This window comes from Rhinolophus ferrumequinum, chromosome 22 (assembly GCF_004115265.2).
Source record: "Rhinolophus ferrumequinum isolate MPI-CBG mRhiFer1 chromosome 22, mRhiFer1_v1.p, whole genome shotgun sequence".
In the NCBI taxonomy this organism is placed as follows: Eukaryota; Metazoa; Chordata; class Mammalia; order Chiroptera; family Rhinolophidae; genus Rhinolophus; species Rhinolophus ferrumequinum.
Genome location: NC_046305.1, coordinates 34,830,594 through 34,846,270, shown reverse-complemented (window position 1 = coordinate 34,846,270; position 15,677 = coordinate 34,830,594). Strand labels below are relative to the sequence as shown.

General features: G+C 38.0%; 1 protein-coding gene across 1 annotated transcript in view; it reads left to right on the top strand.

Moving 5' to 3' along the window:
* PLPPR5 (phospholipid phosphatase related 5) overlaps nt 1-15,677 on the top strand; it is a 112,646-nt gene that overhangs the window by 57,946 nt on the left and 39,023 nt on the right. Inside the window, exon 4 of the mRNA XM_033094074.1 lies at nt 11,125-11,301. Within this exon, the coding sequence (XP_032949965.1) occupies nt 11,125-11,301 (177 nt within the window). The remainder of the gene's footprint in view (nt 1-11,124; nt 11,302-15,677) is intronic.

Here is a 15,677-nt window from a genome sequence, read left to right as displayed (position 1 = left end):
TCCTTTGCTGCTCACGTGGCCATGGCGTGATGCTGTGGTCTAGCGCTGCTGGCTTCCTAGAGTGAATCAGAAATCACAGTGCACTCGCCACATCAGGAACAGTAAAGGAGGCCGCCACACATAAATCAGGCTTGTTTCTTGTACTGAAATGTTCTCAACGGCCCCGGTGTGCTCATACATTCATTGCTATTAAATTTCACTTACAATGGCACCCTGTAATTCAGCTGTGCCATTTTTAACACAGAATCACAGGGTCTTTTAACTCATTCTGTAATTGATTGATTTATGGAATAATCCATAAAGTTTTCTTATGGGGTACTTCAATTGCATGAAGCTTTATGGTGTTAAGATTACAGCTTTGAGGTTATTTTCAAATATTAAAATAGGGAAAATTAAATAGTGAAGTGAAGGTCGTAGGAGGTGTTGCTTTAGGATGATAAAACTTCACTCCCACTTTCACACACGTGGTTCAGGCCCTCACCATCGCTTACCTGGATTACTGATAAAATGTTCCTAAGGAGCCTCTCCTCTTGCCCATTATAATCCATTCATTCTTCATGTAATTTGCCAAGCAACTTTTTAAGAAGGCAATCATGGCATGTGGGGCCGCGTCATGGGTGTGTAACTTGCATTGTCCCCCGGAGCTTTGTGTTCAGGGGGGCCCCATGCTAGTTTAATGCTCTGCTGTCAGTATCCTGACATCCGTAATAATTTTTGAACAAGGGGTCTCTCATTTTTATTTTGCACTGGACGCTGCAAATTAAATAACCAGTCCTCGTAACATATAATCTTGTAACCCACCCTTCCCCCACTCCCTCCTCATAAATGCTCTGGAACCCTCTCTGTGTTTTCCTAAGAACTCATGGAATATGGTTTAGAAACATCTGAATTTTCTGTAAAGTTACTTCTTTTAAAATTCTATAATTCTATGACCATAAAGTGCTTCACAAATGTATTTATTAAAGGATGTCAAAGATAAACTATTTACATAAACACCTCAAAAACTAATTCAGTGCTAATAAACCTAAGACGGCATTAGTTTTTGTTTGTTTGTTTTAGTTTCTCTGCTTGGTTGTTTTATCAGACACATTGAACTATTACTGACTTGTATTGACCTAGTGGTCACACAATTCCCAAGATTTTTCGTTAGCAGTGACCTTTATCTTTTCCTTTAAATTCATAGATTTAGGTTAAGTTTTTCAGTAATTTTGAGTTTTATCAATTAATTGTCTTAGTGTCTCATAAGAAGTGTCTGAAAGGGCTCAAAATATAAGAATCTTGATTCACTATATTTTTATGTCAATTTATAACAGATCACATTTTAAAGAAGAAGTGTGGATTTTAAAAAATCAATTATTAAGTTGGCTTAATACCAAAATACCAATTAAAAATAACAATTTATTCAATTATTTATTAATCACTTGTTTAACAAGCAATTACGGAGCACCGATGATGTTCTGAGGATTTAATCTCAAAATGCTTCATACTTAAATGTGGCTCGGGATGAAGGTGTGTAATCTGCTAGGGCTGCCATAACAAAATACCACAGATTGGGTAGGTTAAACAACAGAAACTGACTTTCTCACAATTCTAGAGACTAAATGTCCAAGATCAAGGTGTCACTAGACCTGGTGCCTGGTAACTTGCTCCTTGCATTACACACAACCACCTTCTCACTGTGTCCTCACATGGCCTTTCCTTTGTGTTTACATGGAGAGGGAGTTTTGGTGTCTCTTCCTCTTCTTATGAGGACACCAATCGTATTGGATTAGAGCCCCATCCTTACGACCTCATTAAACCTTAGTTATCTTTCTAAAGGCCCTATTTCTAAACATAGTCATATTGAGATTTGCTTTTACCTTTTGACGACTAACTTCTTGTCCCTGATAATACTTATTTTTTTTATTTGTGTGTTTTAGTAGTTTTACAGGTTCTACTTTCTTCATTTGCCTTTAAATTAAAGATCTCCAGATTGATTTTTTTTACATATTAATTTTAATTCCTTACTTGCTAGTCAGCAAATTTTAAATCTTAGAGACGATAGACTTCTTTAAATGATAGGAATTAAATATCTTTTGCTTGCACGCAATGCCTTGTATGTCATATAGCTTTTTTTCTTGTATTACAATCAGAAATAAGACAGCAGCCTATCTTTATCTAAATATTAATATTATCTTTCTGGAGTATGGAAAACAAATATCAAATGGTGAATATGTGTGGTTCTCAGATTTTATAGATATCAAAAAAAGGTCAAGTAAGAGTGTTTTTGTTATTCTAGCTGATGGACGAAGTGCCACATATACAATATATTATGGGGGAATTATACTGGATAGAAATGGTCTCCATGAAAAATCCTTCACGGCTGCACTTCAGGGATAAGGTAAATGTGTCAGTGATGAAAGGGCTGTTGTTCATGACCAAACCATCAATCAGCCATTGTACTGGGGACAGCTGAGTCACTGAGCATATTCTGATCTTAACTACATGCACCAGCTGGTCCTCAACACTGACGTGGTTGTTATTTGTGTCACATTTGTGACTCCCTAGTGTTGCCCATTCAAGGACATCAACTACATGATAAACTCTGTGTTTGTAATTATGTAATCTTTTGTTAGGTACCCATTAAGTATATTGAAAAGAAAATGGACGGTTACTCTTGATTTTTCAGGAGTATGTTTAGGTCCTTATATTTAAGGACTTTATCCCTTGCTTATAAGTTAGGCAATTTATTATTTCTTTCAGCAAATATATAGTTTTAATCCAAATATATCATTTTAACCCTTTAGGTTTATTCCAGTTACAAAGCAAACAAAAATCTTCATGGTACCATATAATGATAATAAAACTTATACTCCATGTGTGATTCCTGAGCTAAACCCTACAAACTATTATTGTCATCTTCATTTTACAAATGAGATAACTAAGACTCAGAGAAGTTAAGTAATTTGTGTAAGGTCACAAAATCTAGTCAGTTGTAGATTTTTAAAAATGTGTATACGTTTTTTTGGCACCCTCTGTGTGTGTCAATGCATCTTAATTCAGATACTAAAATGTCATCTAAAATATTTGGTTTGTATTTAGAATTCATGAAATTTACAGTAAAAAGTAGATGCACATACCCAATTTGTTCCAAGCATATTTAAAATTTTTTTAATAAGTACTAGTTTTGAAATTTAAATTAACTAAAATTAAAAATTCAGTCCCTTAGTCCCACTAGCCACATCTTAAGTGCTCAGCAGCAACACTAACTAGTAGGTACCATATTGGACAACACAGCTCTAGGATGTTTCATTTCTATTCAGTGCCTTAGAGAAGGGTGGGCCATAGAGAAAAGTCAACATCTCCCCACTTCTCTGACCCCCAGCTCCTGGCAACCACCACTCTACTCTCCGCTTTTATGAGTTTAACTATTTTAGGTTGTACATACAGGTGAGATCATGCAGTATTTATCTTGTTTGTCTCTGGCTTATTTCACTTTGCATAATGTCCTTCAGTTTCACCCATGTCACAAATGGCAGGATTTCCTTCTTTTTAAAGGCTGAATTATGTTCCAGTGTGTATGTGTGTACACACACATACACACACACACAGATCTTCTGTAGAGCAATGCGACTATAGTTAACAATACTGTATCATATACTTGAAATTTGCTAAGACGGTAGGTAGATCTTAATTGTTCTCACCCACTACACACATACAAAATGGTAACTGTGGGAGGTAATGGGCGTTAAGTAGCTTGATTGTGGTGTTTACTTCACAATCTGTATGGATGTCAAAACATCAATTGAATACCTTAAGTATATACAGTTTTTATTTGCCATTTATACCTCAGTAAAGCTGGAAAAAGAGAGATGAGCCAATACTAATCAGAAAAGGAAGACAGTGTTTAGCTTCCATTAGTCAGTTCTCTTTGTCAAGAGACAATAGGAATTTCTAAATTCTAGAGCTACTTTTACATACCCAAAGCAAAACTTAAAGATCTGAGTATTTTCTTATAAGGCAGTAATAGAGAACCAGGATATAATGCAAGGGATGGTACTGTCAGCTTTGGGGAGGGGAGGCAGCATTTCTGGGCTGAGGAAGTAGGAGGGTTAGAGCACAGGGCAGAATGTGTGAGCATTTGGGTGACCATGCTTAGGTTAGAAACTCTGAGAAGGAATTTGGACACCAGAGAGGTTGAAGAGAAAACAAAGAAGCTGGGGTTGTACCTTATTTCAACTGGAGATAACTTGAACTGAGAGAATTCAACGTCAGTATGCCCCTGTGGCAGGTAGGACAGGCAGCAGAGAAGATAGGTATGATGGGAGCCAGAAGACCCTGCAACAGGGCCAGACAGGGCAGGCAGCCCACCTGGCTGGAAGACAGATGTGCTGGAGATTCAGAGGGTCTGTATAGCGTGTGAGCCCAGAGTGACCAAGTCAGCATGGGGTCACAAAGGCATTAGCAGTGATTGTCAATAGGGCCCCGGTGACCTAGAGGGAGAAGCACATGGCAGTGGAGTCCAGCAAAGACAGAGAGGCTACTCTGTAGGACAGCCCTGTGGCTTTTCTGAGGTTGTCTCGCCACCTCAGCCATGGGGTCTTACAGGCCTCAAACTGGACCCCAGTGTCCTTTTGCCAGAAAGGGAAGAGTGAGAAACAGAACAATTGAGCATTAATTCAATATTTCTTCCTCCCCCATTGCATTCCTATTCAGTGCCTGATGAGTGCTCAAGATAAAAGTTTAGATCAGTTATGGACAATAAAGTAGCTGCATGCTTTATACAACCTAGATTGTAGTATAGAAAATTTATGACTTCAATATGCCACCGTTTACTGAAGCTTCCCATCACAGCCCTGAAAGGTCTGAATTATGAGAACACAAATCTGTCAGGTACAAAGTCCATCCTCTTTCCACCATTGCATTACTTCTCATCACAATTCTGTTACCTTCACATTGATTTTTGGAAAATTTACGAATGTGGATAATTTATAAATTACGGATACAAGAAGACGTTCAGGACTCGGCACAGCTGGCTTAATAAATGAACCTCTCCCCCAGTTTTGTTCAATGTTTCTGTACTAATTTGCTAACAGCTCTCTAGTGTAGTGCTGTGAGGTTCTATCCTTGATGCTGTCTTGTTGTTATTGGTTATCTGTGTGGGGCTAGCTAGAAGCTGGGAGAAAGAGAACTGATATGATAGATGCCAACATAAAAGTTCAAAGTGGTCTTGACAGGATGGAATGTTGTTTTGAAAACAATTAGAAATTTGATTTTTTTGAACAATCCCAGGAGTCCAGGATTCGGGGAACTTGTTAGGGCATCAGTCTGTGTGAGGAAGTGATGAAGGACTTAGTAGGTCACAAAATATGACCAACAGTGCTATGTGGTTATTGAAAAAAACAAAAACAAAACAAAAACACAAACAAACCTATTGCTTTTTTAGGGGGTATTAATTAAAATAGTCAAAACTTGAAAATCAGTTTTGAGCTAATCCAATCCTTACTTGATTAGGAAATATAGATCCATGAGTAAGACTACAGGGTACAATCCAGAAAAGTTATAACTGCACTTTGGGCTGGTCAAGGATATGTGCACTGGTGGCCTTAATTAGGGGATCTACATTTTGGGAGCAGCCTAGAGTATGTCAAAAGCACTAGAGTGTCCAGATTGCTGAGGGATCTGGGTACCGGGATATTTCCATAGTGAGGGGAGGAACTGAGGTAGCTGAATTTGTAGAGAAGGAGGGGCAAAAGATAAGAGAGTTCATGATAATCACCTGCAAATAAACAATTAGTGGGTGTCTTTAGGCAAAGAACTTAAGAGGGTAAAAAAAAAAAAATGGCAAAACAGCATAAGGAAAAAGTTAAAAGAAGCATGCAAACAAGAGAAGGAACTGAGTTCTCCATATGCTGGGCCACAATGCCGCCACAAACCAAAGATCTCCACTCCCCAAGCACAGCCCTCAGCATCAAGGTGATGGTGCTTGTGTTCTCCAGCCTGGCCCCGACTTAACCCTGCGGTTACTGAGTGCTCGCTGTGGGCCAAACTCCGTGCTAAGTACTTCACCTATATTATGTCATTTAATCCTTTCAATACTGTGAGGTAATGTTTTTACTATCATTTGCATTTTATACATATGGAGACCAAGGCTTAGACAGGGCGAAAAACTTGCTGAATTAAGTGGCAGAACTAGGACTCAAATCCAGATCTTATTGGTTCCAAAGTAGATGCTCTAATCACTATGCCAGTTACTTCCTCCAATGTAATTTTTACGAATCCCAGTGCATTCACTCATTCACACATTAAGCAGACATTGATTGAATACAGTTTTCTTCTGACACCATTGACAAATTACCACAAACTTAGTGACAAACAATCCAAATTCGTTATTTTGGAGTTCCTTCGGTCTGAAGTCCAACATGGGTCTCACTGGGCTAAAATCAAGGTTCTGGCCCAGCTGCATCCCTTTGGGAAGCTCTCAGGGAGAATTTATTCCCTACCTTCTCCAGTTTTTAGAGGCTCTCTGAATTCTTTGGCTTGTGGCTCCCTCCTTCCACCTTCCAAGATAGTAGCATAGCATCTTCAACTCTCTTTCTGGTCACGGTTCCAGGGATGGTTCTCCACTTTTAAAGGCTCATGTGATTAAGTGGCATAGTCACAAGTTTTTAGGATTAGAGCATGGGCATCTTTAGGGGGCTGGTAGTCTTCCTATGATAGGTGCCTTACCTGTACCAGGTTCTGTCCAGGCAGCATGAGATAGACTAGGAGGAGAAAGACGAGAACAAGTAAATACATAGACAAGACAATTTAAGATGCCAATATCTACTTTCAGATAATAAGAAATCAAAAAGTGAATCAAAAATTCACTTTTCCTCAGGCATATCATTCATGCATTCATTCATTCATCCAGTAATCTCTGAATGCCTAATATGTAAAAGTGTTATATGCATTTCAGGGAGAACAGTGAATGGACAAAGGATTCCATTCTAATGGAGTATTCTCTTTGAAAGATCAGATAAACATATATACGTAGAAATGGAGTATGTGATTTTAGATCGTGACTAATGCTCTGAAGAAAATACTCCATACTCTCTCCCCTATACCTTTGTATTTTTTATTTATTCATTATTTTATTTAGTAAATCTAGTCTTTATCGAGTGCTTACTGTGTGTCAGGCAGAGTGCTAACTAAGCATAGGATTTACAGTACAGAACCCAGATTTGTCTTGTCTATCTTCACTCTAGTGAAGGAAACAACTAAAATTAATAAAAACAATACACAGCGGTAAGTATTCTGAGGGGACAAAGCAGATGCTTGGAGAGCACACAGCAGGATTACCTGGGACTAGGATACCTTTCCCCGCCACCACTTCCCCTTTACCAGGAACCCCGGTACTCATCCTTCTGGATCTAACATTCAAGGTACCCTCTTTGAAGAAACAGTTTCAGGTGTACAGTAAGTGCTTAACAAACACAAACATTTGTGTGTTTTTTTAAATTTTTATGTATTTATATGATAGTATTGTTTTAAAATTGTACAGTGTTTTCTCAATTTACCTAGCAGATGGATGTTTATTTTCTTTTTTTGGTGTGACTATTTATTTATTTAAAATTTATCAGGGTGACAATTGTTGGTAAAGTTACATAGATTTTAGGTGTTCAATTCTGTGATACATCATTATATCTCACATTGTGTGTTCACCACCCAGAGTCAGTTCTCCTTCCATCACCATATATCGGATCCCTTTTACCCTCATCTACCATTCCCCTCCCTCCTTACCCTCTGGTAACCACTAAACTATGGTCTGTGTCTATGAGTTTTTGTTTCTTCATTTGTTTGTCTTGGTTTTTTGTTGTTTTCAGTTTTATATACCATATATCAGTGAAGTCATGTGGTTCTCGACTTTTTCTATCTGACTTATTTCACTCAGCATAATATGGATGTTTATTTTCACAAATGAGTCATTTCACATTATTGAATAATATGGGCATTGTGATTACATTTTAGTAAAAACAAACAAGTAAGAAAACCCTTATATATGTGTGCCAATTATTGTATATATTTAGATAAACAAGGATTGAAGTATAGAAGAATATAATCCTCACTTTTAGCAAAAAACAAATGACCATCTTTGGCTTTCTGCATCTTTGTGCTAATAGATATTGGGGGAATGGATAAATGAGGACTGTTCATAATGGTTAAATGAGTGGGCGTGTAAGGTAGTGAGGATTAACTAACCCTGGAGGACTGCTCAAATCATACACCCTTCTGTTTGCGTTTTACTTTAGCTAAATTTTGACATCTGGTTAACCTAAATGGTTTCATAAGTGAATTAAAAACCAAGAGAGTATAACTAATCAATTCCTGTCCTGTATCCAACTTGCTTAATAGATTCTTATGCCATAATTTCATCTTCTGTAAATTAGGAATAATAGACATTCTGGAAGGACAACACAATTATACTGGTCAAAAGGCATTTATAATGTACCAAAGAGTTGCCCAGTGTAAGTGGAAACTCTCTGATTTTTCTTTTGTGACATCCATGTCAACTGATTATGTGCCAGAAAAATCTGTGCATTATAAAGCGCTGCTATGATCCATTTTAAAGACAAATGTATTTGAACAAGTGTCACCCTTCTCCCATAACCCTTAAAATTCAATCTTCCTCCGTTCTGGGTCTGTATGTTAAGTGGGGATTTGGTGGAGGAAGAGCCAAGTCCCAGGCTCTTCCTAATATAGGAGCTTTTTCATGCATTTGCATAGTGGCCAGACTGTGTCTTTGGGCTCCTTATAAACAATGCTTGAGTCATTAGAACAATTTAGGAATGAACTAAACATTCAAAAGAAACTTCAAAGGATTGTAGCCCAAGGTCTCAGATTTCTATAGGCCCACACACATTGGACAAGGAAGGGCTGGGCTTTATCTGAGATAGCCTTTGGTGATGAAGGGAAAGGCAAATGTTTTCCAAAGCCATAAAGATGTTTCACACAGACTACACTTACACTGCTTTCTATCTCCCTAATAGTAGAGTATAGATGTAGCCTCACCCCGTGATAGTACGATGGCCTTCTTCCTCTTACCTTTAATTTCACCTCTCTTGCATTCGCTGATAGTTGGCTTATGTCCATTGGCCATTTCTCCAGGCAAGAAATCAATGAAGCCAGAAGAAAGGAAGACTGAGTTACCTAAGTGCTTTCCCCCTTTTTCATCTCTCCTTTCTCAACAGTGCCACCCCAATAGTCATGTTGTATATTCTCCATAATAAGCTTTATCTTGATTCAATTTTTCATCTATACAATGAAGGCATCTGACATACATAATGATTTTGAGGATTTCATAAGATAATTAATGTAAAATGTTTAGAACATTGCCTTGAATAGTGATCACTCATTAAATCATATCTATAAAGAATATTAGCAGTATTAATATCATTCAGTTATCAGTTCACATTTATTTTGTCTTAATAAGGATAGGATATCTTTAGAGTTCCGACAGATGTGAAGAAATGCAAAGGTAAGAAATCATTATAGTTGTGTTAAAGAAAATCTCACAAGCAGCACAAGTTTCACTCCCTATTCATATGCACTAGTCAAGTAGAGAATTACTATATTAGATGCAGCACTGGAAACCTGAAGTGGTGCAATATCCTTGCCTTATTATTTGTGTGGGCAGAGCTCTTTAACACGTCCTCTCAGAACTGCAAAAGCATCATTTTCTCTTTTTTATCTCTTCCTGTTTCCCTCTCATGTATACTAATCCTCCATAACTGAAATTATTCAGCTCTTCCCAGCACAGGCTTAGAACACAGAGACCCAACTCTGAAGGTCACAGGTCCACGATGGAAACAATCCAGCTTTTTTTTTTTTTTTCCTAGAGTATTGGGATCTGGAATAGATTGCAGAAGGCCAGAACTTGGCTAGATCGAAGCTTTGTATCACACGGGCTGTTTAAATATTCATACAGCCTCTTCTGGCAGCTAACAGGACTGAAAATTTTGCCCAGGAAAACAATAACAACAATAGAGAAGATAATTACTGATTTTCATAGTATTCTAAACTGGCTGCTATGAATTAGAAATATAAGCATTGATTTTGGTTTAATCTCTTAGGCAAATATATATATATTTTCAACTCAGGACAATAGGCAAGTGGTTATATGCATCTCAAGTATTTTTCTGAGTGTATTTTAAGTATAAGATTCGTAACTGACATTAATACTGTAAAAATATATTGTACTGTCAAAGCCATTTCTTCTATAATTACTAATTACTTGAAATAACAACTGACACATTCCCCTTGCAGTCAACTGGTTTGCTTATATGGTAAAGCAGGATTTAAATAATAAGCAATTGAACTATTGAATAAATCAGATTGGGGAAGGGCTGAGTTATTTTTAAGCATAATGGTCACAATTTGAAGACATCTCATTCAATGTGATCAGTTGGCACTGTATGTTCTTCATTAGCATATGTGAAGAACCTAAAATTGTTTTGTTTTGTTTTGTTTTTGGCTGATATTTCCCCCTTTGCAAGTTAGTTTTTTTGGTTGTCCTAATTCTAGTTGGTCAAATTTACTTTAATTTCACAATTTCAGATAGCAACATAAAAACAAATATTGGCACTGCATTGAACCTTAAATTCTTTCTTTAAAGTGATATCTACTTAGTAAAAGTCTACTCCGTTTTATTTTTTATAGCTATACTCACAAGTTCTGATTTTATCAAGTACGCATCCTTTCAATATGGCATATAAAAATGTAAACACTAAGAACACTTCTTTTATCAGTGTTCCCCTTCTAACAGTATTGATCTAAAATGGAAATTTATATAAAACAAGAATAGGTACATTAAAAGTTAACAAAAAAAAGGTCACTTGGAATGTCTGTGCTCTGTGTTCCAAAATGATTAATATATTACATAAGAATTAGCCATTAGTAAATATTAGGTAAGTAAAATTAAATAATCACTACTCTTAAATTTTTTTACAAATCTTCAAAAAATTCATAAAATAGAGTTAATTATTGAACTATATAGGCATATGTATGTCTGTGTGTGTGTGTGTGTGTGTGTGTGTGTGTGTGTGTGTATAGTGTATATCAAGGAAATGCCTTAATGAAAAGTCATGTTTTTATTTAATATTTCAGATGTACATTACCAACACGATCAAAGCCAAAGGAACAAGACTTGCTAAGCCCGTTCTGTGCTTGGGCTTAATGTGTTTGGCCTTTCTTACTGGACTAAACAGAGTAGCAGAATATCGAAATCATTGGTCAGATGTGATAGCAGGCTTTCTGGTTGGAATATCTATAGCAGTATTTCTGGTAAGTACAAATTTACTTAGATATCACTGCATTTTTAATTAACTTGTATAACTACCTATTGGAAAATACATGTGTGAATCACTGGGTTTGCCTAAATGTGACATATGAAATGTTCACTCATTTCTTCCTCCTCCCTCATTTGTTTCACCTAAAGCCAGGTTTGAAGATGAAAGAAATGTAAATTCTACATGTATAAGGCTGAACAAAATATTTTTATATGAAATGGAACAGGGCTAAAAACATTCATTTCTCCATGGCCAGTTTTTACGACTGGGTTGCTTGGATGTTTTAAAATTTTCCTCATGGCACTTTGCATCCTGGAGTATCTAGAGTACCCCAGAGTACTCTAGTGTTTCAGCACAGTACCCTCCAATAGCGATGTCACATCCACAGTGCTCACTAATAGGTAAACCTCACTCATGAGATGAACCAGTTCCCTTCAGTAACTAAAAATTCATGTGTTACCAAGACAATACTGCCTCCAATCAGATTTTACCAAGTAGTAAAGAGCATACATAGTCACTTTTAAGGAAGTAAGAATGCCATCTCTACTCTGATTTTTTAAATCTCCTTGGGATGGGGATCCAAGAGTGCCAGAGTACATAAACATTGTGCTTGCTTCCTCCTGTGAAAATTACAACCAAATTGTAGAACAGTTAACCTAGAGAACCATCTGAAGTCTAGCTGAACATAAGTTCTATAACTAACGCTATAAAGAAGCCATACTGAGACTGGAAGGAGGGGTGGAGATGCAAACCAGCTGGCCCCACACCTGGATGTGGCAGTTGAGAAGCGGGAGGAATATCTTGGCCATGGAGGTTAACCCCCTCAACTCCTGGGAAGAGCAAGGGACTGCAGCCCCACACCAGGCTCCCCAGTCTGGAGTACCAGTGCCAGTTAGAGGAGCACCCACAACATCTGGCTTTGAAAATCAGTGGGATTCTGACCATCCAGATTAGATGGTAGGCTGTGGGAACCCAGACATTCTTTTAAAGGGACAGCACACTGACTCACTCACTCACAGGCACTCACCCTGGGCTCTGGCAAAGGGAGTGACTCAGGAAGCATCAGAGACATACAGAGAGTGATTGAGTTGTGTGGCTGCAGGGTGAGGACTGGAGAAATAGTTGCCATTTTCCCTGTATAGGATCCTCCTCTCATGCAGCCTGCAGGAGGATGACATCTATCCTGTGTTGAGTCCTCTTCCACGCAGCCAATCTGAATCTGCATTGGCCAGCTGAACTTTGCTAGCTCTACCCTGATGACTTCCTGGTACCCTGTCCCACACAATTTGTGCAACCCCAGAGTTGCTTTTGCAGCCAGTTGCCAACCCCAGCCATATTGCACTCATTCTTGGACAACAGCTGGGGGTCCGTGGGCTCCAGGTGGGCAATGGTTGGCCTCATTGTGCTCTGAGACTTTTGCTGAGTAGCTCCAGGCTCAGCACTATCACCAAACCAGAATCTACATTAACCTGGTGAACACCACTCATCCCACCCTGGTGACTGCCGAGAACTACCTCAACCAGCTTGCATACTGCACAAGGCTTGTCAGTGGCTGAGCCTTATGGGAGCTGGCAGGTGTCAGCAGTCCTTGGGGTGCCCTGGGCTTTTTAGGAGCTACCACAGGCATGATACTGGTTGCAGCCATCCTCAGTTTCAGCATGGTCTCTCCCACATACCTCTAGATCCAGCACAGGCAATGACTGACTATGGATCACTTTGTAGCTCCTACCAAGTAATCCCCGGCTAGTCACAGGTAGTAGCTGATCTGGGCCTGCGCAGAGGCCCCTCCCAAGAGGCACAGAACCAACATACCTGCAAGTCAGCTTCAGACTACAATAGAGCACCACCCAATTAGGCCCACAAGCGGCATATCCAAAGTATGGTCTCAGCAGACACCTGAACCCTCTGGGGCAAAGCCTGCTCCTTGGGGTAAGCACCCCACACCTCAGCTCAGAAGGCACTTGACCAAACCCACATCCACTAATCCTGAGGATCAATCCCACCCACTAATGTGCCAATAGCTACCAAGGCTGAACTACAACAGGAAGACATACAACCCACACAAGGGACTCTTGGAGCACCTGGTGCAGGTGATCAGGGAGATTGTGCCTCTGGGCTCCACAGGGCACCTACTACGTAAGGCCAACATACCAAGGTGGGAGATGTAGCAGATCTACCTAATACATAGAAACAAACACAGAGAGGCAGCCAAAATGAGGAAATAAAGAAATATGTCCCAAATGAAAGAACAAGAGAAAACTCCAGAAAAAGAAATAAATGAAATGGAGGCAACCTACCAGATACAGAGTTCAAACAATGGTTATAAGGATGCTCAGGAACTCAGCGAGAACTTCAACAAAAAGATAGCAAGCACATAAAAGGACATAGGAATCATAAAAAACAACCAGTCAGAAATGAAGACTACAATAACTGAAATGAAGTATTCACTAGAAGGAATAACCAGCAGACTAGATGAAGCAGAAGATTAAATCAGTGATTGGGAAGACAAGGTAGCAGAAAACACCCAATCACAACAGCAAAATGAAAAAAGAATAAAAAAATAAGAATAGTTTAAGAGACCTCTGGGTCAACATCAAGTGTAACAACATTCACATTATAGGGGAACCAGGAGAGAGAGCAAGTGATTAAGAACCTATTTGAAGAAAAAAATGACTGAAAACTTTCCTAATCTGATGAAGGAAATAGACATACAAGCCCAGGAAGCACAGAGAGTCCTGAACAAGATGAACCCAAACAGGCTCACACCAAGACACATTATAATTAAAATGGCAAAGGTTAAAGACAAAGAGAGAATCCTAAAAGCAAGAGAATGGTAGCTAGTTACTTACAAGGGTGCTCCCATAAGGCTGTCAGCTGATTTCTCACCAGAAACTTTGCAGGCCAGAAGGGAGTGGCAGTAAATATTCAAAGTGATGAACAGCAAGGGCCTGCAATCAAGACTACTCTACCTAGCAAGGCTATCATTTAAAAATGAAGGACAGAAAGAGCTTCCCACACAAGAAAAAACTAAAGGAGTTCGTCACCACCAAACCAGTATTACAAGAAATGTTAAAGGAATTTCTTTAAGAAGAAGGCGGGGTGGGTAAAGAACATAAAGTTAAATAATAAAATGGCAATAAATATGTATTTAAAATAATCGCTTTAAATGTAAATGGATTAAATGCTCTAGTGAAAAGACCTAGGGAAGCTGAATGGATAAGAAAACAAGATCCATACATGTCTTGTTTACAAGAGACCCACTTCAGACCAAAAGACACACAGAGACTGAAAGTAAAGGGATGGAAAAAAAAAATATTTCCATGAAAATGGAAATGAAAAAAAAATGTGGCATAGCAATACTTATATCAGACAAAATAGACTTTCAAACAAAGGCTATAATAAGAGAACAACAGGGGATTACATAATGATAAAGTGGTCAATACAACAAGAAGATATAACTCTTGTAAATATTTAAGCACCAATATAGGAGCACCTAAATATATAAAGCAAATATTGACTGACATAAAGGGAGAAATCAACAGTAATACAACGATAGTAGGGGACTTTAACATCCCACTGACACCATTGGACAGATCTTCCAGACAGAAAATCAACAGTCTTAAATGACAGGAAATAGCAGTCTTAAATGACATTAGACCAGATGGACTTAATTGATATTTTTAGAGCATTGCATTAAAAAGCAGCAGAATATACATTCTTTTCAAGTTCACATGGAATATTTTCCAAGGTAGGCCACATGTTAGGCCACAAAAAAAGTCTCAATAAATTTAAAAGATTGAAATCATATCAAGCATCTTATCTGTCCACAATTGTATGAAACTAGAAGTCAATTGCAAGGGGAAAAAAAAAACACCTGAAAAACACACAAACACATGTAGATCAAATGACATGTTACTAAATAATGAATAAGTCAACAATGAGATCAAGGAAGAAATCAAAAGATACCTTGAGACAAATGAAAATGAAAATACAATAGCATCTATGGGACACAGCAAAAGCAGTTCTAAGAGGGAAATTCATAGCAATACAGGCCTACGTCAAGAAATAAAAAAAAAGTCAAATAAACAATCTAACCTTACACTTAACTAGAAAAACAACAGCAAACAAAGCCCAAAGTGAGTGGAAGGAAGGAAATAATAAAAATCAGAGTGGAAGTAAACAAAATAGTCTTAAAAAACAATACCAAAATTAATGAGCTGGTTCTTTGAAAAGGTAAACAAAGTTGATAATTATTTAAACAGACTCATCAAGAAAAATAAAAGAGAGGACCCTAATGAATAAAATCAGAAATGAAAGAGAAGTGACAGCTGACACCACAGAAATAGAAAAAAGGACTATAAGAAAATATTA